This window comes from Schistocerca piceifrons, chromosome 6, assembly GCF_021461385.2.
Source record: "Schistocerca piceifrons isolate TAMUIC-IGC-003096 chromosome 6, iqSchPice1.1, whole genome shotgun sequence".
In the NCBI taxonomy this organism is placed as follows: Eukaryota; Metazoa; Arthropoda; class Insecta; order Orthoptera; family Acrididae; genus Schistocerca; species Schistocerca piceifrons.
Genome location: NC_060143.1, coordinates 579,657,433 through 579,682,029, shown reverse-complemented (window position 1 = coordinate 579,682,029; position 24,597 = coordinate 579,657,433). Strand labels below are relative to the sequence as shown.

The 24,597-nt window shown below is 41.9% G+C and overlaps 1 protein-coding gene across 2 annotated transcripts in view; it reads right to left on the bottom strand.

Annotated features, from left to right (window-relative positions):
* Nucleotides 1-6,310: 6,310 nt before the first annotated feature.
* LOC124802924 (DNA polymerase lambda-like) overlaps nucleotides 6,311-24,597 on the bottom strand; it is a 176,294-nt gene continuing 158,007 nt past the window's right edge. The window contains exon 7 of one of the 2 annotated variants that reach the window (XM_047263997.1): nucleotides 6,311-7,393. In XM_047263997.1, coding sequence (XP_047119953.1) covers nucleotides 7,289-7,393 — 105 coding nt within the window. In that variant the 3' untranslated portion in view covers nucleotides 6,311-7,288. The remainder of the gene's footprint in view (nucleotides 7,394-24,597) is intronic. The other variant, XM_047263996.1, reaches the window with a different exon arrangement.

Genomic DNA, 24,597 nt, shown 5'->3' with positions numbered 1-24,597 from the left:
ACAATTTTTGCTTACGACTTTAGACTTGGTCGTTTCTGGACCAGGGTTTCTTACCTCAAATTGATACATTTAACCTTCTCCAGTATCACTGAAAATTTGTATCAACATCACAGAATCACCTTGTATCTCCATATAACAAGCCATCACCATCCATCAGAAATAAATTTCATGCTTAAGACTCTGGTGGAAAGAGCTCAAACACTTTCAGACAAGGAGAGCCTCACTGAAGAATTACAATACCAACAATTATGTTCTGGAAGAATTAGTATAAAGTTAGTGAAATTAAACTGCTGTTGAAGTCATAATCATGAATGTCTGAGCAAGAGGTTGAGACTGATACAAAGAAAGTGAAGCCAAGAATTGCTTATTTACTTTATGATGGTCCAGTCTCTGAAAATAATGGTAGACTGCCATCAACAAAGATAAGGTCTTCTATGTTATTTCTGGAAAGATTAAAGATAGTCTAGGTCACTGACTGCAAGACATGTACAGCACAATCCACATGAATGAGGCATGTCTTACAAGGGATTGACTATTAGAACAGTAGAGGAGTTGTCCAAAAACATCACTGACACATTCATGTATGTTATAACATCAAGTTGGACACATGCTATATTTCAAAAATGACACAACACATGTAAGTCACAGAGCTAGTAGACGACGTAAGACATGTGTACACGGTAACATTCAAATCAGCACTGAGTCCAAGTCTAGCGGCCGCTGGCTGGATGGCCGCTCAGGTGGCGTGGCTGCTGCATGGCTGGCAGACAGCGCCGCATGTAGAAGACACATGTAACTGCGCGGCACCACTTTGAAAGATCATCGAGTCACAACACATTTCCCCCCTTTGAATTTTTTGCACTGATCTTGATGGAGGTGGCCTGTAGATTGCTAACGTCCATAGGTGGTGTTTGACCGGCCATAAAGTCCCGAGGAGGAGGCTTCCTGTATGGACGGAAGTGTCCCTGATGATAACGGGTCGAGATGACAGGAGACCTAGGGGTCGAATCTGCGGGGGGGCCGTGCACCAATCTGCCCGTTGCGGCAAGTCCAGTTGTTATAACAGGAGACATGGGTGATGTGTCGGCGTCCGTAGGAGACGGAGGCAAGTAGAGTTGCTCCGTCAGATGATGGTCATCCAGTTCCTGCATGAGCACTTCTCCTGGTGGCGTCCGTTCTTGTGCTGGCACCGAGACGATGGTGAGAGGGCTGCGTTGTGAGTAATGGGAGATGCCAAGATCCTGAGTGTCCGGTAGAGCCGAAGGTGGTGTAGTGGCATTCAGAACAGGCGTTGCTGGCACACGAGGCTGAAGCTGGTCCGAATGACACACTGCAACACCCGTGTCCGTCTGGATTTCATACAGGCATCGGCCCCGGTGTCGTAAGATGCGGCCAGGACTCCATTTTGGCTGCCTCCCATATCCCTGTACCCATACAAGGCACGGTTGCCAGCGGTGAACTGGCCAAGCGAAGGCACCCACAGCCGTGAGGTGGAAGGCCGCAGAAGATGAAGTAGCGTGTGGGGCTGTCGGCCATGTAAGAGGTCGGCCGGGCTGCGGTCGCCCATGGGGGTGAAACGGTAAGAAGCCAGACATTGGAGAAGCACATCATCAGCAGCAGAAGAAGTCAGGAGTTTCCTCATCCGAGCCTTAAATGTGCGGACCTGTCATTCAGCCACACTGTTTGACTGTGAACAGAACGGAGGGGCCGTGACATGCATGACACCGTGACGGGCACAAAAGTCCGCAAATTCAGAAGAGGCAAATTGCGGACCATTATCAGTAACAAGAGTAGAGGGAAGGTCTCCCAAAGAGAAAATGCGGCTAGAGGACTTGTGGTTGCCGCGTTGGTAGGCGACGTGCAATGGACAATGAAAGGAAAGTTAGAGTAGGCGTCAATAACGAAGAGCCAATAAGTACCCAAAAAAGGTCCCGCGAAGTCAGCATGAATACGCTCCCAAGGCTTCTCAGGTGAAGGCCACGGTGACAAAGATAACTTCGGGGCGGTGACCTGTGATGCACAAGGGCCGCAGGCAGCGACTATGTATGGGATTTCAGAGTCGATGCCAGGCAAGTGCACATGACGGCGCGCCAGAGATTTTGTGTGAGAGACACCCTTGTGCCCTTGGTGAAGTAGGCGCAAGACCAAAGCATGCAAAGGCGCAGGTACCACAACACGTGGTGATGCATTATCGGTGGAAAGGAGGATAACACCATCCCTAGCCGTGAGGCGGTAGCGCAAAGCATAGTCGTTCCGCAACGGATCAGACGTCTTAGCGGATGGACGATCTGGCCAACCCTTCTGAATACAGTGTAAAACCCAGGAGAGGGTAGGATCAGAACCCGTAGCAGCCGCCAGCTGGTCCCCGGTGATGGGGAACCCGTCCACAACCCGCTGCTCGGCAACATCCAGGTGGAAAAACAAAAGTTCGTCCCTGTCGAATGCCAGATCAGAACCCATGGGAAGGCGAGACAGTGCATCAGCATTCGCATGTTGAGCCGTCAGCCAGAAATGAATCTCATAATTGAAACGAGACAAGGAAAGAGCCCAACGCTGGAGGCGGTGTACAGCCTTGTCGGGAAGTGACGTTGATGGACGAAACAAGGAAACAAATGGTGTGTGTTCCGTAACAAGATGAAATTTTGATCCATAAAGAAAAACACCAAACTTATGAAGAGCATAAATAATGGCCAAAGCGTTTTGGAGGCATAAGCAATGGGTTGTTCAGAACTGTCAGAAAAACGGTGCACAAGGACTGCACCAACCCCGTATTGAGAGGCGTCCCTGGCAAGAACAAGATGTTGGCAAGGGCGATAAGTAGCCAGGCACGGGCCCTGTTTCAGCATAGTCTTCAATTTCTGGAAAGTTGCATTGCAGTACGTGGACTAGTGAAAAGGCACATTTTTATGCAACAGGTGATGCAATGGCTGAGCCACCGAAGCCGCAGACGGTAAAAACTTGTGATAGTATGCTGTTTTCCCCAAGAAGGCCTGCAGTTCCTTAACAGATGTAGGGCGAGGAAGGGTATTGATCGCAGCGACAGTTTGCTGAAGGGGACAAATACCATCCCAAGAGAGTTGGAATCCCAAGTACGTGATATATGCCTGAAACAATTGTGATTTCTGAAGATTACACTTAAGACCGTCAGTCTGTAAGACATGAGAAAGTGTGCGGAGATTCTGAAGAAGTTCTTCAGTGGTGGAGCCAGTGACAACAATGTCGTCCATGTAATTGATACACCCAGGGACAGGGAGCAATAACTGTTCCAAGAAGTGCTGAAAGAGAGCAGGGGTGCTGGCAGCCCCGAATGGCAATCGTTGGTATTGATAGAGGTCGAAAGGTGTGTTAAGGACCAGAAACTGCCGGGAAGCGGCGTCGAGAGGAAGTTGATGATAAGCTTCTGACAGGTCAATTTCAGAAAAATACTGGTCTCCAGCAAGTTTAGTGAACAATTCTTCAGGTTGAGGCATAGGGTAAGTGTTGATGAGGCACTAAGCATTTACAGTGGCTTTGAAATCACCACAGAGACGAATATCACCATTGAGCTTAGCAACGACAACGACAGGAGAGGACCACTCACTGGAAGTGACAGGAAGCAAGACCCCTGAAGCAGTGAGATGATTCAGCTCCAGTTTGGCCCGATCACGAAGGGCCACCAGAATGGGCCGAACCCAAAAAAACTTAGGTCGAGCAATGGCTTTGAATGTGATATGAGCTTCAAAGTTGTTTGCACGGCCTAACCCAGGAGAAAAAAGGGACGAAAATGTCATTGACGAGGAATCCAATTGAGCATAAGGAATAGCATCAGAGACATTATTGACAGAGTCATCTATGGAGAACCCAAAAACACAAAAGGCATCAAAACCAAAAAGATCTTCCGCGTTACTATGGTCGACCACAAATACGGTAACAGTGTGAACGACGGATTTGTAAGATCCCTCCGCATTGAATTGTCCCAAGAGAGAAATCTTCTGTTTATTGTACGTCCGTAATTGCCGAGTGACAGGTGATAGGATTGGAGAACGCAACTGAAGATACGACTGAGAGCTGATGATGGTGGCAGCAGAACCAGTAACCACCTGCATGCAAACATCCCGACCACGGATTTGGACAGTGAGGTATAACTTCCCTGAAAGGGAAGAAGTACCATTGGCAGACAACACAGAGGCAGAATCAGCGTCACGGTCGTGAACATCAGGCATGTGGTCGGATTTGCAAATGGATGACACATGACCCTTCTTTTTGCAATTGTGACACACGGCCCAACGTTGGGGACAATCCTCCCGTGAATGTTTCGTAAAACACCGCGGACATGTAGGAAGTTGCCAGGGGTTTTGCTGTAGTTTCTTAGAGGTTTGTTTACGGTTAGGCCGAGGCTGCACTTGGGAGCATACTGCGGCCACATCGGCCGGTGGGGACACGCCGCACGTTTCGTCAACAGCGCACAGAGGTTGTATTTCCCCGACGTCACCCCACACCTCTATTCGCGCTCCAGCGGCGCAAGAAATTTAAACGACTGTGCGATGGCTAGGACTTCATCTAGAGTCGAATTTGCCAACTGAAGGGCACGTTGCCTACCTTCTTTGTTGGGTGCCGACCAGATAGTAGCATCCCGTACCATTATTTCAAAAACAACACAAGACATGTAAGTCACAGAGCTAGTAGAGAACATAAGACATGTGTACACGGTAACATTCAAATCAGCACTGAGTTCAACTCTAGCGGCCACTGGCTGGCTGGCTGTTCAGGTGGTGTGGCTGCTGCATGGCTGGCAGACAGCGCCGCATGTAAAGGACGCGCGTAACTGCATGGCGGCACTTTGAAAGATCGGCGAGTCACAACAATGTAACTGAGAAAATTATATGCCACCAAGCACTGCTGCAAGCACAATAATGAAATAAAATACAAAAAGATCAGTATTATGGTGCAAATGCAAGTTTTTGGGACAGCATAATTAAAGTGTCTATCAAAATAAGAATATTGAAAAACCTAATCAAGCAGAATGGAGTTTCCAATGTAAACAAAGCATAGGGTCCAACACACTATTTATTAAGGTCTCATTGATCAGATCATCCAGTAGAGCTATAAAATACCAAAATAAACTCATGGAAAAACAGGGTTGGCTCTGGAAAACAAGTGAGGCTCAAAGGACGTAGCAGGTGCTGAAAGTTGAACTTTGCTATAAAAACCAGTGCGAGATCAAAATTACTCCATAGTCCGGTTGCAGTTGAGACAGTGAGTATGTGTAATATAGCTTGAAGCAAAGATGACAACTATGTTGATCATTAGAAAAAGAAAATAATAAAAAATAAATAAATATGGAATGAACAACTCAGGTGAAATATGGAAGCACATTGTCAATCATACTGAGATACCATGAGAGAGAGTGATAGCAGTTTAATATTGTATATCTAACTGCATTAATTATCAATCAGTTTCTTGTCTGGACTTTTTAAAATAAAAACCCGAAGAACACAATTGCAAAAGAACTTTGTGCCTCATTGGAGTCTTATCCAGCTAAGTGAACTACAGTCAGTTTGATTCTTGATTCTTCTCACATTCAGTAATAATGTAGTCAACAATAAGAAATCCAAAGATAAGTAAATATCTTTTACAAACAGTTGGGACAGAATGATGTAATATCTTCCATCAACTACATTTTCTGACATTCGGAAACTCCATTTGACAGGCTCTACTGGTTATTTGAACATGACACTGTGCTAAGTTTTTGGAGTTGACCTTCCTGTAAACAAAATTTCTGTTTGTGGCACTGTTTAAATATACATTATATCTCATACTTTTGATGTTTTGTGATGAGTTAAAACTGAGTTTTGACTTTTCACAAATTATCAACCTAACATATATTTTGGAAATAAAAAAAAAATTTTTTTCCTCTTTTATTTTTAAACTTGGACTCCACTTTCTGTCTTTTCCAAGATGGGATTCCAACTCTTTTGCAAAAGTTCACATCTCTGATATTACAGACATAGTTTGAAATACAGAATGATCCACAAGACCACCACCATTGAAAAACTATTCTGTTGACATCTCCAGAGCCTGAAGTACTCAAGTAGCACCAAAGGGAATCCATAAAGGTGAGTGTAAGCCAGCATAATGTCTGAACATCTCAGGAACCATGCAACGGATTTCATACGTTACAACAGTTATGGGATGTACTTGGTGACATTGCAGGGTAGAGATAATCAAGGGGAAACCCAAATCGACTTCTGCACATAAGACTAGTGTCTTGAACACTGCAATACATTGATAGGTGAAATAAATACAAATTACAGAGGGTTTATAAAAACGATTTTAATAGAAAGTAATTGACCAACAATAAAACACAAAATTAATCACTTAAATTTGAACATCTGCTACAAACATACAGTTTTGTTTACATATTTCCTTGCTCTATTAACTTCAATACAACATTTATTTAACAACACTACAATCAGGCTCCAAATTTCCATTATATATCACTGCAACATTGATAAACATTCGCGGCGAGCGCGCACGGAAACACACACACACACACACACACACACACACACACACATTTTCTAACTGAATAGTACTTGGAGTGTTTTTATTATATATTATTATTCTATTAAAGGCAACAAATAAAGTGATTATCAATGATTCAGGTGACTTATTATTCTCTATTATTGAGAAATGCAGAATCACTTGTATTTCATGAAAACAGGTATCACTGTTTTTCTGGAGAACACAGTAATTCCTAGTTTTCAACAAAATTTTATTGTTCTGCATCATCACTATCGTACAATTACTGATGAGCATTTGGCTTGACATGACAAGTGTTATGGAAACTGACAACCTATTGTGTGAATTGTACTGATAGATCTCAAGATAGTTTTTATAAGAAGACTGCAGTGAGTCATCAGAAACAAAGTAACAATGATCTTTGCAGACAAGAAAATTCCATTTCTAGTGACATGGTTAACTTGATTTTTTATTGTGATATCATAAATAAAATGGGCTTATAAGGTTTAACTTCTTTTAAATATTTATTATGACAAATGAAAATAACAATAATATTTATCACCTGTATGTATTCATATTATTTCATCTACACTGTGAAAAATCCAAAATTTTCCTTCTTCAGCCCACAGTAATTTGATACTCTCTGCTGAGAAGAAACAGACTAAAAGAATGATCTTTACACTGACTAGTCAACTATGCATGCCAACATTTTCCAGAACATACCACAATCCACAGATAATGCAATATGAAAGTAATATATTAAGATTACAAGATGTTCTTCTAATGTTCACTGATCTCTTTCCTCAGGCCGTCGGTAAGGCAAACCGAGATGCAGGAAAACTGACTCTTCTGTAGGTGTGTCAACAATATGTCCATTTATGATTTTTGAGCCCTGCAACAAAAGCAATTGTACTATATATTTTTTAAATTATTTTAGTAATTTAGTTTCATTTAAACTATACATGTATTGCTTTGAAATATTTATAGCATTCAGGGATACAGGCCAGCAGTATACAAACAGCATATGGTAAAAAGCTGTACAGAATGGGAGTGGTCAGAAAGAGTTAAAATTGTTCACAAGCTTAGAGAGTTATACGAGGCAGGGAGAAGTGGTTAAAAGCACTGACAGATCATAACTGCAGAACTTATATACAACTTGGCAGATGATGATGTACACGGGGGGAATGCAGTAAACGAAAATGAAAAGTACTAGCGTTTCAAAAAAAGTGTCCAATGTGAGCACTTTTTGACACGACTTGAACAAAAATTTATTCTAAAGCATTGAATAGCACATTTAGAGTAAGTGATGCTACTATCATGAGATTAGACAAATGGGGAGCTAACAAGAAAGTTCTGGAAACCCAGTTCTTGCAGCCAATCCAGACATTGGAAATGCCATTTAACTTCTTCCACATAGATATGTATGCTAATGAGGTGGTGCCAAATAAAGGCCTTTGATTTATCGTGCAGTCGACACAAAGATCTCCATAGTTACAATATACGCTGATGAGCTATTCTGAATATACTTACTTCATTGAAGAACAAGCCTTGAACCTTCTCTATGAAAAATGGCACAAAAAACATTAACATAAATGTCATCATGGTGAAGACAATGCTGTCAGGTTTAAAGTCTCCTTCATGCACCTACTTTTAAACTGCAATGTCAGCATGCAAACCATAGTCTGTCAGTCCTTTTTTATTTTAGGTGCAGTTATGCAATTTGATAACTGTTATAACTGGTTTTAGCCACATGCTGGTGATCTTCAGATTCCATACATCATAGGTAGCATTTGTTCACCAATTATTAGGTTGGTGCATAACTTTGCAGCATTTTTATCTTGCATGTTGGTATTCTGGTTGCTATGAATTTATTTACTGATTGTCATTTTTCATCTGTAGTTCACTGTTGCTATTTGAATTTACATATTGTCATTTGGAGATAATGAGTGGAGCTGTGGATGCTAGGAAATGCAGTGCTAAATGAAGAAATTGGAACATTTCCAACATATCCTCCTGTTTGAGTTCAACTGAGGGGTGACAGCAGTGAAGGCAGCCAGAAATATTTGCACCATGAATGGGGATAATGCCATTGGACAGAAAACAGCAAGAAAATGGTTTTTTCTTTTTGAAGAGGATCATTTTGACATTAGTGACTCTTTACATTCAGGAAGACTTTCAGGGTTTGATGAAGATTGTTTAAATGTATCAATCCACAATGATCTATATCAGTGTACTCAAGAACTGGTAGATGTGATAAACTGTGATCATTCTGCCATTGTGCAACTTTTGCTTGCAATGAAAAGGGTTCGAAAATTGCATGTATAAGTACTGCGTGCTCTAAGCCAATATTACAAAAATCAGAGGATGGTCATATGTGCATCTCTGCTTGCTTGTTGTCAACTGGCTCGTGAACAACATTCCTATCCTGTATCATTACTATTGATGAGAAATTGTGTCTTTATGCTAACATCAGGAAAAGAAAGGAATGGTGGAGCTCAAACAAAGCAACAACTCTCTATACAAAGAACAGTGGGCATCCATAAAAGATGATGTTTTGCATCAGATGGAACTGCAACGGTATGGTGTATTACGAATTGCTTCCCTGAGGCATAACCATCACCGCTGATCTTTATTGTCAACAACTGAGATGTCTTGCAGTCGTAGCACAAGAATAATAATCAGAAAGATTGTATGAAGGGAGGCTACTCCTCGATAATGACCAACCACCTTCTGGTAGACTGACAAAAATGCTATACAAGAGATGGGTTGGGAAGCTAATCTGCACCTACCTTATTCATCTGATCTTGCACCCTTGGATTTTCACCTTTCCTGCTCTCTATCAAACAACCTTCAAGGAAATTTCTTTTCAGATGAGAATGTGCTCCAAACATGGCTTGATGAGTTCCTTACCTCAGAACCCCACGATTTCCACTATGCCGGAATCAAAAAGTTACCCTGAATTTGATTACAATCAAAGTATTAAAAATATTTTTCCACGTCTGTGAATATTAACTTCTGTTTACTGTGATTTACCACTTGTCATGCAGCTTGGTAGCAAATGATGTTACTTGCCATGTAGCTAACAATACATTTCCATCCCTCAAAACCGAATTTCACATAATCCGTAAGAGCAGCTAATGATTTATGCTTTTAATTTTGTTTTGAATTGGTAAAGATTCCCAATTTCCTGCTTTACTTTAGATATAAGCTTGCTGAATATCTACCTGTCAACGTAAATTACACCATTATGAACCATAGACAAGAAGGCAAAGTCTAAATGAAAATTATTTTTTGTGTCTCGTATTGCAAATGTGTAAATCACCGTTCAGATGAAAAGGTTTTTACTATCAACAACAGAACCCATTAACGAGTAAATGTATTTGGAAGTGAGTGTCAGAATTCCAAGACCCTGAAAATCATTTCTGTAATACTTACAGTTATCTGCTTTACACAATGTTCTTACTACTTCCTCCTGCTGAATGCGCATTAACAATACCAGGAGAAGAACAGATTGCTACTCAGCATAAAGATGACTCGCTGAGTTACACACGGGCACAACGAAAAGGCTGTCACAAATTACAGCTTTCTGCCAGAGCCTTCTTCAACAAGGAAAACACACACATTCACACAAGCAAGCAAGCACACCCCATGCACACATGACCACTACCACTAGCAGCTCCTACTGGAATGTAACTGTCACATGGAAAGCAATCTGGATTGGCGTGAGGGAATGCAGGATACAGGTAGGGAGAGAGAAGAGAGCAGTCCGGTGGGGTGTGCAGGAACTAAATGGTGGCCTGACAAGACTGCCAGGGGGAGCATCAGGAGGTGGAATCTGGAGGAGGAGAGGAAACAGGGAGTGGAAGTGGAGAGGAGCAGAGATGGTGAAAGGATGGGTGGGCGTACTGGTAGAGGGCAGTGAACAATGAGGGTGAGGGACTGTGAAAAGGTAGAAGATGATAGGGCAGAGAGGGCGGAAATTGTTGGGTGGAGGATGTGCGGACAGTAAGTTACCATAGGACAAGGGCGGGATAATTTAAGAAATAGAGAATGTGTTGTAAGGATAACACCCACCTGCACAGTTCGGAAAAGCTGATAGTAGAGGGAGGATCTAGATGGCCTAGGTTCTGAGGCTTTAATTTATTTCATTAAAATTTAATAAATAATAATAAATAATTTAATTAATAAATGTTCTGCAGCAGCCATTGAAATCAAGCATGTTATATCCAGCTGCATGTTGTGCCACAAGGTGGTCTGCTTTGCTCTTGGCCACAGTTTGGAAGTGGCCATTCATCCTGATGGGCAGTGGGTTGGTAGTCATACCAATATAACAAGCAGTGCAATGGTTGTAGCAGAGCTGGTATATGACATGGCTGCTTTCACAGGTGGCCCGGCCTTTGATGGTGCGGAATAGGAAGTGCTGGGTGGATGGACTGTGCAAGTCTTGCATCTAGGTCTTGCACAGAGATATGATCACTGCAGCAAGGGGTTGGGCTTGTGATGGGGAATGACAGGATTGACCAGGATGTTGTGGAAATTCACTGGACAACAAAACACCAGTTTAGGAAGGATGGGAAGGATCTTGGGTAGGATGTCTATCATTTCAGTGAATTACATTAGATAATCAAAGCCCTGTCGAAATATGTGGTTCATTTGCTCCAATCCAGGGCAGTATTGACGAAGGGGGCACTCTTTTGTACTTGGCTCTTGGGGGTGGTGGGAGCACTGCGGGCGCATGGGGAAACGGCATGGGAAATCTGTTTGCAGGCTATGTCAAGAGGACAGTGCCTGTTTGTGAAGGCCTCTGTGAAGCTATCAGTATACTGAGAAGGGAAATCTTGTCCCTGCACATACGCTGTCCTTGGATGCTAAGACTGTGTGGTAGGGATTTTTTGGTGTGGAAGTGGTGGCAGTTGTTAAAATGCAGGTATTGTCAGTAGTTGGTGGGTTTAATGTGGAGTGAGGCATGGATAGAGCCATCAGAGAGGAGGAGGTCAACGTCCAGGAAGATGGCACATTGAGTTGAGGAGGTCCAGGTGAAATGAATGAAAGAGAAAGTGTTGAGCTTGTGAAGGAATGAGGATAAGATGTCTTGGGACTGGATCCGTATCATGAAAGTATCATAACTGAACCTGAAACAGACCAAAGGTTTGGGGTTTTGGGAGGCTAGGCAAGTTTGTTTCAGATGGCCCATAAATAGGTTGGCATACGAGGGTACCACATGGGTGCCCACGGCTACACCGCAGATCTCTTTGCATACATTCCCTTCAAAGAAGATGTAGTTACACACTAGGATACAATTAGTTAGGTATATGAGGAATGAGGTAGTGGGTTTGGAGTCTGAAGGACACTGGAAATGGTAGTGTTTGACTGCAGCAAGACCTTGGGCATGAGGAATGTTGGCGTACAGGGAAGTGGCGTCAATAGTGACCAGTAGGGAAACAGGTAGTAAAGGAGTGGGGATGGTGGAGAGTCGGTGAAGGAAGTGATTGGAATGTTTCACGTGGGAGGCTAGATTATGAGCAATTGGTTGGAGGTGTTGGTCAATAAAGGCCAAAATCCTTTCAGTAGGGACACAATAACCAGCTACAAGGGGGTGTCCAGGATTGCTGCATCTGAGAATTATAGGCTGTATCTTGTAAAGGGAACAGAGGTGGTTCTGGGATTCCAGTGCCACGGAAATGTAATTTTGTAGTACCAGGTTTGTGAAGGACAAGGACTGGAGGACTCTGAAAATGTGAAGGTCATTGTGAAAAGAGGAGTGGGATCCAGAGAATGGAATTTTTGTGGCTAGGCCATTGGGGGACATTCCATGGTTTAGGCAGCATTTACGTGACAGGATGTGGGACTGAATTTTTGCCAGGAAAAGGGTTGCTTTTTTGAAGTGGTGCAGAAAGATGGTCCAGGAGTTCGTTGTGGCAGTGATGGCATTGGGGAAATGTGAAATGACATAGGAAATGGGCAAATGAAGGTGTCAAGTTGGGGTGAGAGCTGGACAACAGTAAAAGGTGCATAAAGATGCTACAGGCATGCAGTAACACACAGATTCACAAAACATGTACAACAAGTAAAAATACACAAAGACGCATGGAAATATGCACAAAAATGTGAAATTACGTAAAAATATATCTAAAAACAAAGATGTTGTAACTTACCAAACGAAAGTGTTGGTATGTTGATAGAGACACTAACAAACACAAACACACACACAAAATTCAAGCTTTTGCAACCCACGGTTGCTTCATCAGGAAAGAGGGAAAGATGAAAGGATGTGGGTTTTAAGGGAGAAGCTAAGGAGTCATTCCAATCCCGGGAGCGGAAAGACTTACCTTAGGGGGGGGGAAAGGGACAGGTATACACTCGCGCGCGCGCGCACACACACACACACACACACACACACACACACACACACACACACACACACACACATCCATCTGCACATATACAGACACAAGCAGACATATGTAAAGGCCTTTCAAATGCCAAAATCGATGCAGCCGTTTGGCCACAGTCGACTGTAAAATTTCGTTCATTTTTGCCAACTTGGCTAAAAATCCGGCTCCAACAACTATAACTCAAAAACAGCTACTCCAAATAAAAAATTTCAAGTTATCAAACTTGTAGAGTACGAAATTTCATGTTACAAAAGCATTTAGTTTTACAGCTTCTGGCACTATTATGCGTCCATACACTTGAAAGCCAGAGTAATTCCATTCTGTTGTTGTTCTTTTTAAGTCAAAATTATTCAATGAAATGAAATTTCCAGTGGGAAGACTGCTCTTTAATGAGCACATATGTGTTCTCTATGTATATCTTTCTAATTTTCTTCATTCATGTGTATCTATATTCGCTTTTATCCCTGCCTTAATTGGTAAGAGTGGAATGCTAAAATGAAAACCAAATACATGGTAATGGCCAATATGTATTTACGTACGAGTAATATAAAATTTGTATGAATGGAACAAATAGAAGGAAACGACAACATCAAAAAAAATTTCAATATCAGAGATCAACATTTTATCAAATTACAGTTCCATCCAGGTCATTTGGAAGACTACAGCAGGTCCTGGTCCAGCATCTGTTCTTCAGGATTCGTAGTATCACCTTCACCAACTTCCCCATCCTCGAGTGTACCTTCTATCTCCTCCTCATCCTTGTCGAGCACAATTTCTGAAGCACGTTGAGGGGCAGTTCAGTCCAGTTTTGCTACATCAACGTAATACTGTTCATCCTGTTTTGCATGAGCACGAAACTGTCTTTGGTAGTGTGTGTGGTGCCACACCTATTTTCATCCTCACAGGAAACAAGAATGACAAGCTTTTCTTCCAATACCACTGGCATGGATCAGTTTTCTTCCCCAGCCAAGATTGCACATGATGGTAGAATCGCAATGAGTGCCACCATGCTGTGTTCAATGTTGGAGGTAGCCTTTCATGTTTGAAAGACTTTCTCAGAGCAGACTTCACAAGAAGCTTGTACCTGAAGTCATACAACGTAGTGCAGTTGGAATTTCCATACAGTGCTAACATCAGTTGTTCTCCAGCCTATGCTATTAAGTCTTGAAAGACTGAGTGTTTAACAAGAACTTTGAGGTGCAGTTGTTGCTCCATAAGGTTTAGTAATTTCCTTATTCCTTGGCCAAAAAAAGAGGATATGCTATCACATCCTGTGAAGGCATGACTGAAAAAGGGTAAATGCAGGATAAAAATTAAAAGAACTACTAGAGTATCACACTCCTGCTGATTCCCTTCTTCCCGGTTTGCAGAAGTACAGGTTGTTGTAGTTGTTTCCTCGACCCGTTATGAGAACAAGCATGCCAATGTCCTCACTTACGATTGCTGCACTGTCAGACTTAGCAACTTGGAAAATAGATGTTTCCACAATTACTGAATTGGCATCATCTTCTGCCTGCAGTACTTTAATACCTCTATCCTCAAATTTCCTCAAGAGCTTAAAAATCAAGTGGTTCTTGGCCTCTTATTTGCTAGTAACTTCTCTTGTGTGACTGCAGCATTTATATCTTCATCAGAAATGACATCTGATGAAGAACCTGGTGTCTTTAAGCAACAAGATCTTTGAGAAGCCTTTGTTCCCCTTTTGAAGCATCACTTGGATAGACAAAAATTTAGACGTTGAATGTCTTCTTTCCCAACCAATGTTCTCGTCAGACTAAACAGCTGTGTATGGAGAGACTGCTATGATTTCTCCCACAAGATGGAAAGTTATCAACCCATTAATCATGCAGATGTTAAAATCGGAATTGTCAGAGATGAAGTGGATGAAGCCTTCACAGTTATCCTAGGCTGCTCAGGTTGTAGAGTCAAGGATGTCTCAGGCAGGGAAGCTTCCATATATGGAGCTGCGAATCCAACTGCACTAAGAGTGTCGACAATAAATCTTGATCCAAATCTTTGTACATGAATGTACTGAAGGCAATCAATAGTGAAGATAGAAATGACTGTGACCTTACTGCAGAAATCCCTGCATGTGATGAAGCAACACACTTTTTTTCATTTATATAGTGTTCTTTCTTACTTACAAAAAAACAACAAAATGGAATTACTTTGACTTTCAAATGTATGAACGCTTGAGAGTGCCTAAAACTGACAAGCTATATGATTCTGTAACATGAAATTTCATGCTCTACAGCTTAGATAACTTGACATCTTTCATTCGCAGTAGTCGTTTTTGAGTTAGGCACTGGAGCCAACTTTTTAGCCAAGTTGGTAAAAATGAACGAACTTTGATAACTGTTTATGGCCAACGGCTGCACAGTCACTTGACACCAAATTTAATGTACTTTCATTTTGGCAAGGGCAACATTTTCAGTAGGATGCATAGTTCCCAAGAAATAGGAAAAATCTGAAAAAAAAGACCCTTTTTTCTTTTTGGCTTCAAAAAGTTGTTCCACGAGTTCTGGAGGTCGAAAACTTGGATTCAGCATACTCTCAACTACATACACAAGATAAAAAAATAAAATCTTCTACCTCATCTTTTGCAAGCAAAGGGCCTTTTTTGTGATGCTGTTACTGGACTACAGTCCACACAGTCACGTGGCCGTGTGTTGTGTGCAGGCGCGATTGTTGATAAACTGGGGCTCGGGAGTCGGGGTGAGTGCAGTTTGGAAGGCAATGAAAAAACACAAGAAGGAAGAGAATGAATGAATACTGAGAAGAGGAAACCTTTAGGAACAGTAACAAAGGAAAATCCGTCCTTACACCACTCCCAATCTCAAACCATTGCCACATTGATCACACCCTTGTGGAAGATCCAGGTGTGAGATCTGTGCAATCCATCCACCCAGCACTTCCTATTTCAGTCCTGTCACAGGCTTATCCTACCCTGTCCTAGGCCAGGCTACCAATGAAAGCAGCCCTGTTGTGTACCAGCTCTGCTGCAATCATTGCTCAGTTTTTTGTATTGGTATGACTATCAACCAGCTATCCACCAGGATGGACTGCCACTGCCAAATTGGCGAAGAGCAAAGTGGACCACCCTTTGGCAAAACATGCAGCTGAACATAACATGCTTGATTTCAATGGCTGCTTCACAACCCAGGGCATTTTGATTCTTCCCCTCTCAACTCTCATTTGTGTGCTGCCCCCTCCCAATGCCCAATTGCATTTGACCATCCTTTCTCCTTCCCTGCTCCACTCTATTTCCACACCCGTTTTTTTCCCCACACCCCACCTACCAATGCTGCACATGGCAGTCTTGTCAGGCCACAATCTAGTAAACTGTACCCTGCTATACCTTCCCCTTTCGTGCCCCACTCCAGATTGCTATTTTTGTGACAGCCGCATTTGGGTCAGATCTGCCAATGGTAGCAGTCATGTGTGCATGAGATGAACCTGCTTGTGTGAATCTGCATGTTTGTTTTCCTTGCTGAAGAAGGCTTTGGCAGAAAGCTATAATGTGTAACATTCTTTTTGTTGTGCCTGTTTACAACTCAACTGGTCATCTTCATAGTGAGTACCAATCTAACCTTTCCCTAATATTGTTCATATTCCAACCTAGAGCTTCCATTGTTCGATTTTTGTCTAATGGCTTTTCTTCCATCCCACAATCCTGTGTTAGTTTCCTTTGTTACTATTCTCTAACACATTATTCTTCTCAGTGTCCGTTCATCTTACTTCCAGTATTTTTTGATTGCCTTTCAAACCATATATACTCTGACTACTCTGACTTCCAGCCCCACTGTATCAATGATCTCGTCTTCACACAACGCATGGCTACGTGACCGTGCAGATAGTTACTGCAGCATCTCATGCCCCAAATTCTTCCTGCTGACAATTATAATTATTCCTATTGACCATATTTCCTCCTCCTCCATTGCATGTTTTTGCATTTTATTTTCCTACCTGCCCGTGCCCAATGAACTCGCATTTCTCATTAGTTCCTTTTTACCATATTTTTTTATGTTTCTTACATATTTGTGGATATTTTGACATATTTTCATGTATCATGGCATATTTTTATGTATCTGTGCATGTTTTGGGCATCTATGCATGTTTTTGCATGTCAGTATGTAGTTTTATGCACCTATCACTGTTATCCAGCTCCCTTCACAACCACCTGATTCCTTCATATGCCCATTTCCTACATCATCCCCCCTCCCACCAATGCTGACCCTGAGACAATAGGCACCTACTCCACCTTTTTCCACCAGTTCAGAAAAGCATCCCTCTCCCTGGCTAAAACCTAGTCCCACATCCCGTTCCTTAAATGCTCATAAACCACTGAACTCCCCCCCCCCCCCCCCCCTACACACACACACACAATGGCGTAACCACAAAAATTCCATTCTCTGGATCCCATTCCTCTTTTCACAATGACTTTCACCTTTTCAGATTCCACCAGTCCTTGTCCCTTACAAACCTGGTGCTACAAAAATACATTTCCACAGCATAGGCATCTGAGACTCAAATCTGCTCCCTCTGTGAGATATTGCTACTGTGCAATCTCTACTACATATATCACATCTCTGAAATTGAATCCCTTGCTTTCCAGCACCTGCAAGAGCATTCCACATGTCATCTTTATTAGTTATCTAACCTGCTGAGATCTTGGGACATCACTATTCGATCCCTGTCTTACCCACACTGTTCCTCCTCGTCAGTCCTTCATAGCACCCAGACCTGCTTAGAGGACCTTTCCAACATACCACATCCCCAAAAATTTCCTACCAGCACTCCATCAAATGCACAGCCAAAACAATCCTGGAACACTGTTGTTAACTTTTCCACCAAAATCCACAGCCCCACAGACGTTTTAGTCCTATCCAAAGGCTTCATCTTCAGCTCTTCACCAAATTTTAAGCATGTTGGACTTGTCTAAGATCTACTCTTCCCCAGGTTCCTTCCCAAGCACACCAACCTTTCAGCAGAGGAAAGGATAGCAATAATCAGTCTCAAAACCCCGATCTAGTCATCGTACCTGAGTTGCTACCTCTGCCAATTGCCTGACTCGTCCAGCTATAAACTGTGTCAGATCAATTTCATCCCAGAAGTCCAACCTAACCTCCCATCCCTGCTTAAAGTCTTAGGCTCCTGAATCCATTTTCTTCCTCACACTTGTGACACCCTGCACAGCCACCTGCTACGTGCTCCCCAAAATTCACCAACCCAACAATCCCGGATTCCCTATTGTAGCTAGTTATTGTGCGTCCACTGCAAGGATTTTAGCCCTCACTGAACAGCAACTCCAACCAATTGCCCATAATATAGCCACCCATGTTGAAGATACCAATCACTTTCTTCACTGACTCTCCACCATCTCCATCCCTTTACTTCCTGGTTCCCTACTTGTCACTGTTGATGCCACTTCCCTATTCACCAACATTCCTCATGCTCATCTAACTAACTTTATACTGACACAACTACTTTTCCTTTGAAAGGAATGTATACAAACAAATATATAGCACAGCAATAGGTGCCGGCATGGCACCCTCTTATGCCAACCTGTTTATGGGTCATCTGGAGGAAACATTCCTAGCCTCCCAAAACCCTGGTCTCATTAAGGTTCTTTATGATATCTTTATGATGTGGACTCAAGGCCAAGACATCCTAGCCTCGTTTCTTCACAACCTTAACACTTTCTCTCCCATCTGCTTCACATGGTCCTCCTCAACACAGCATGCCATCTTCCTTGACACTGACTTCCTCCTCTCTGATGGCTCTATCTACACCACTGTCACCATTAAAGCTGCCAACCACCAACAGTACCTGCATTTTGACAGCAGGCATCCCTTCCACACCAAAAATTCACTCTCCTACAGCCTGCATAGCCAAAGACAGCATATCTGCAATGACAATTACTCCCATTCCCAGTATACAGAAAGACTCACAAATGCTTTCACAGACAGGAACTGCCACCCCCCCCCCCCCTCCTCACACACTCCCAAACAAACCTCCCACCACCCCCCAAGAACCAGCTACAAAAGAGTGTCCCCTTTGTCATTCAATACTGGACCAACTCAGCCACATCCTTCGTCAGGACTTTAATTATCTAGCATCATGGCCTGAAATGATGGACACCCTATCCAAGATCCTTCAAACACCTCTCAAAGTGGTGTTCTGTCACCGATCCAACCTCCACAATATCCTTGCCCACCCCAATGTCAGTCTCAATCTCACTCCTTGACACACGGATTGTATGTCTGTGGAAGGCCCAGGTAGGAGATCTGCCCAATCCACCCTCTCAGCACTTCCTATTCTGCCACACCAAAGGCCGTGCCACCTGTGAAAGCAGCCATGTTGTATACCAGCTGTACTGCAACCATTGCACAGGTTTTATACTGATATGATTACCAACCCGCTGTCCACCAGAGTGAATGGCCACAGCCAAACTGTGGCCAAGAGCAATGTAGACCACCTAGTGGCACAACATACAGTTGAACACAACATGCTTGATTTCAATGGCTGCTTCAAAACCCAGGCCATCTAGATCTCTTCCCCATTACCAGCTTTTCTGAACTGCACAGATGGGAGTTATCCTTATCACATTCTTCCTCCCAAAGTTATCCCATTCTCATCCTACAGTAATATAATATCCCCACACCCTCTACCCAATAGTTTCCACCCTTTCTGTCCTACCACCTCCTCCCTTTTCACGGTCCCTCACCCTCATTGTTTGCTGCCCTCTGCCAATGCACACACCCATCCTTTCACCTTCCCTGCTCCTCTCCACTTCCACTCCCTTTCCCCCTCCCCTCCCCTCAGATTCCATCTCACGATGCTGCCTCTGGCAGTCTTGTTAGGCAACAATCTAGTTCCTGCACACCCCACCAGACTGCTCTCTTCTCTCCCCCTACCTGTATCCTGCTTTCCCTTCTCCTTTTTCACTCCCCTCCATATTGCTTTTCACATAAAGACTGCCTTCCAGTTGGGGCTGCCAGTGGTAGTGGTCACATATGGATAGGTTGTGCTTCCTTGTGTGAATGTACATGTGTTTTCTCTGCTGAAGAAGGATTGGCTGAAAGCTATTATGTGTAACAGTCTTTCTTTTGTGTCTGTCAGCAACTCAATGGATCATCTTTAATGTCAGTAGAACACTATCCTTTTCCTGATATTGTTGATTTTCTAAAGTGGAGCTTCCATGTTTCAATAAGCATGTTATATGCATCAGGTGCATTACCCTATAAGGTAATTTATTAAGCTAATAGAAACTGAAAGTACAGAAAATAAGCCAACACTTGTGGCTTTAGATCGACTCAATGAGAGTTGCTTCTCAGGACAGAAATGCTGAACTGAGTTACTTGATTAGTTTATCTTAATGTTGACTCCTTTTAAACCAGTCCAGTTAGACACCAAGGAATTTTTCATGGGATGTTTCATTTAGTGTAATGGACATCAACATTTATTCCTAGTGCTAACAGATCTTTATTGCTTGTCTGACATTGAGTATTCGTGAGACTGAAACAAGCTGTTAGCTGTAATCATTTGTAGGCATTTCCAGCTAACATTCACACAATCAAAGATGAGGTCACAGATTATATCAAAACAATAATTTCCCTCATTGACACTCTTCACAGACATGCAGTTAGATTTCACTATCCCGAGGACACATTATTTCAATGCTCCAACTGTCTGCCATCTTCAGGTGAGATTTCAGGTTCACAATCATGGCAGAACTGAGGTAACATCAGATATGGTTGTTCCTTTATACCTTGGGAAAAGGCTTCTGTGCATGTGCGAGAAGTGGGAGGGCTGCCCTCTGTGAAGTGAAAAATTACAGTACCATTGGCAATATGTACTAACAAAAGCAGTCGCAAACAGTATGAATAGTCTGTCCAATACCCTTTCCACAATGACATGAAATTTTATGTACTCCAGACTTCCTCAATCCCAAGTCACTTTTACCAGATCACAAAATGGCTCTAGTTTTGGCTAGAGACAAAAGGACACCTTTAATATCATATTTACTGAGGATTTTGGAAATTTTCATAGAAATACTCTCTGCAAATGATAAAAAAAGCAACCAATTTATAAGTTTCCATTGCTGGATCAGATGGTAATACAAATGGGATAGCACGAACAAAAACTTCATCCATGGCCGGCTGTATCTCCAAGGTTGTATGGTGTACCCAAGGTTCATGAACCTGTAAAACCACTTCTTCCGATTATCAGCAATTTGGGCATTCCTAATTATAATATGGCAAATACCTTGCTTCTATTCTTAGTGCCAGGGTGGGGAAATATGAACATCATATATCCAACTCAACTGATTTTATTTGATGCTTGGAGTCCCTATGCATTGCAACATCTGACCAACTAGTTAGTTTTGATATTTTTTCACTTTTTACTTGGGTACCTTTGGAGGTTTCTTTTTGCGAATTGGTCAGTTTTTGAATGATACAGCTACTGAGCTGTGTCGCTGTGTATTGACATCGATTATTTTTTATTTAATGGTACATTTCTTGAACAAACTGACAGTGTGGTAGGGAGAGTACTCTTTCCTCTGTTGCCGTCAATCTTTTGTGGAAGATTTTGAAGATACCCCACTCACGACTTCTTCTCATAAACCCACATGTTTTTTGAGATACATGGATGATATTTTTATTGTTTGGCCACATGGAATGGAAGTACTTCTTCTGATTTTAGATCATTTTAACTGCCGTAATCCACAAATCAAATTTTCAGTGGAAACTGAAAAAGATGGCACATTATCTTTTTTGATGTTTTTAGTACACATAAAAGATTATGGGACTTAAGGACACACAGTATACCATAAAACTATGCAAATGGACTGCTACCTCCATGCTACTAGTTGTCATCCATCACCACAATGCATGGGTGTTTCATGTACACTGGTCAAGAGAACTTATTTTGGAATCTCATAATTTGATGCAGGAACTCAATTACCTTGAGGTTGTTTTCAGGAAAATGGATATATTGATCATCATATTGTTCATGTTTTCCAACCATATGCACCAACAATGGACACCTGTAAATATGGTTGCTATTTTACCCTTTGCAGGGAGCATTTCTTTGAAAATTTCAAGAATCCTCAGAAAATATGACATGGAAAGTGTCCTTTTGGCTTTGGCCAAAACTAGAGCCTTCTTGGATCTGGTAAAGATGTTTGGTATTGAGGAAGTCCGGAGTATATCAAATTCCCTGTCATTGTGAAAAAGACTTGTATTAGACACACTTTATGTATGGTTTATGACTGATGTGTGGAACATCAACATCACACACATTTGCTTCAGCCTAACAAACCAGTCATTGTTGAATATTGTCTCAATGAAGGGCATAAAATGGTGTTTAAGGAAACACAAATTATTTCTCTGGCTTTCCATTATTGGGACTGTGTACATAAAGAATCCATCGAAATATGGTTATCCAATGACATTATTAATATAGATAAAGGTTTTGTTTTGAGTATGACATGGAATCCTATTTTGTTAAATATAAAATTATTAGTTTCTACTGCCAACAGCACTGAAAGTCTTTGCTTCACAAGAGAGCAGTTCTTCTACTTCTTGCACAACTGCAGCAGCCTGTTCCACAGGTATAAATCTGATGTGATTGTGCACCAGCATTCTCACTTAAAGTTGGTGGCCAATTGATCTGTCAAAACATTGTGTCATCAGGATGATAAAATCTAGCTGCTTACCTGTAAAGAGCATAAACATTTATTACAATGGGAAAGTCTATGTAATCACCATAATTTTTCTTCTTTAGTTATGCCAGTACTGTATTTATGAGTTGTTCTGCCTTCCCTGTCGAGAATCCTTTATGAACACCAAACTGAGAGGCACTGTACAAGTTCTGTTTACATAACTCAGTTAATTGAGTCAGTGTTTTACCAGAAGAGGGGACTGATGACCTTAGCTGTTTAGTCCCCCTTAAACATCCCAACAACCACCACCACCATCACCAGAAGAGACTTTCTCATAATTAGAGATAGTTTGCTTATTTTCAGTTTTGTATATGGGTGTTACTACAGCATATTCAAGGCTGGCAGGAAATTATGCCTCAAATCATTCATTGATTACAGACAGATTAGGATACTTTAATCCTAGAAATTATTCACTTCTTATGTTTGCTTCTGTTCAACTTTGCTATTACGGGTTTTAGGGGAATACAACAAAAATTTCTCTAGGAATATAAAGTAAACATGATTTTTATATTACATTAATAACAAACAGGAGTAAAATTTGTAGAGGGAGAAAAAAAAAAGTGAATACAATAAACAGATGCTGACAGATGTAGGTTCCAATAGTTATTTGGAAATGAAGGCACTAGCACAGGACAGAGCAGCCTGGAGAGCTACATCAAACCAGTCTTTGGATTGAAGAACATAACAGCAAAAATGACCTGATAACTTCTGTACTCTCCTTAGAGGTTCTATCTTTGAATCTATGTCTGTTTGTGGTGCATGAAATTTTTGCACAAGTAACTAAACTGCAGCTGTATCTGTTTATCACTAGGTGCTGTGTTTGCTGCCTTTTTGAGAACCTAATAAATGAACTTGATGGCCAATGATTTGAAACTGTTCCCATTTCTGAAAGAACTATTTCCTGGGGACTATATTTCATCTGAATTACTATTTTTGTTTGTCTCTAGTTTAATAGTGTTCCAAATAATTTTTGCCTTATTCTTCAAGTGATTTATTTTTTAGCATACTACAGGCATCTGGCCTTTTAATGTAGCCATGGCCTTTCACAATATTGGTGGTAATGGAGTTTCAAATCTTCATTAGTGCTTGTTCTCTGAATTACGTAAAGAGCTCCTCCCAGCACAGGATACTTCAATACTACTAGTTATTCACTCCCTATCTTGTTTCTGTTCAACTTTGCCATCATGAGTTTTAGAGGAAAACAACACAAAATGCTCTAGGAATATGTTTAAGAGACAGTTAAACTCTCTATCAATACTGCTTACTTTATAAATTTCTACCCAGAATTCTTCTCATAATTTCTTTTTAAACTTGTCATGCAGTCATTGTTCACTTTTATGTGATACAATACTTCTCTTCTATGATCTGTACCTAACCAGCCAGTAAATTTTACTGCCAACATTTTCCTGCCATGGTCAGACAAACCACTGACTATTGCTTTTAAAGTTGAATCACTGCAGATTGTTAGGTCTTAAAACAAAATGTCAGTAGCCATTGCATTACATCCTTCAATCCTCATTAGTAGAAAATTTTCTGTGGAAAATAATACAAAGCTGGCGTTCACAAAATAGGATTCTCCAGCTAAGTCTGCATAACTTTATTAAAACTGATTTTAGCTGCTTTATGAAGTTTAATACTGCTGTAGCCACCAGAAAGATCGCGGGAGGCGCACATTGGCACGGCGCGTTACGGTCGGTAGTTGCTGCAAGTAGAGTCCCGTCCACCAGAGGGCACGCGAGAATTCGGACGCGACCTCTGCCGGCACAACAACAACAACAACAACAACAACAACTCCGGCAGCACAGCCGGGCCCAGTCAGTTCACATCGGGCAGGTCTAGCAGACAGTTCCCGGTCTACACTAGGTGAAGTGCGACAGAAACGTGAATCGTGTTACTACACAATTTGGCGACGAGTAGGGTTGTTCTTTCGCGGGTTGCGTCGTTGTTCTGGTTTCACAGCTTCTCCACGGCATG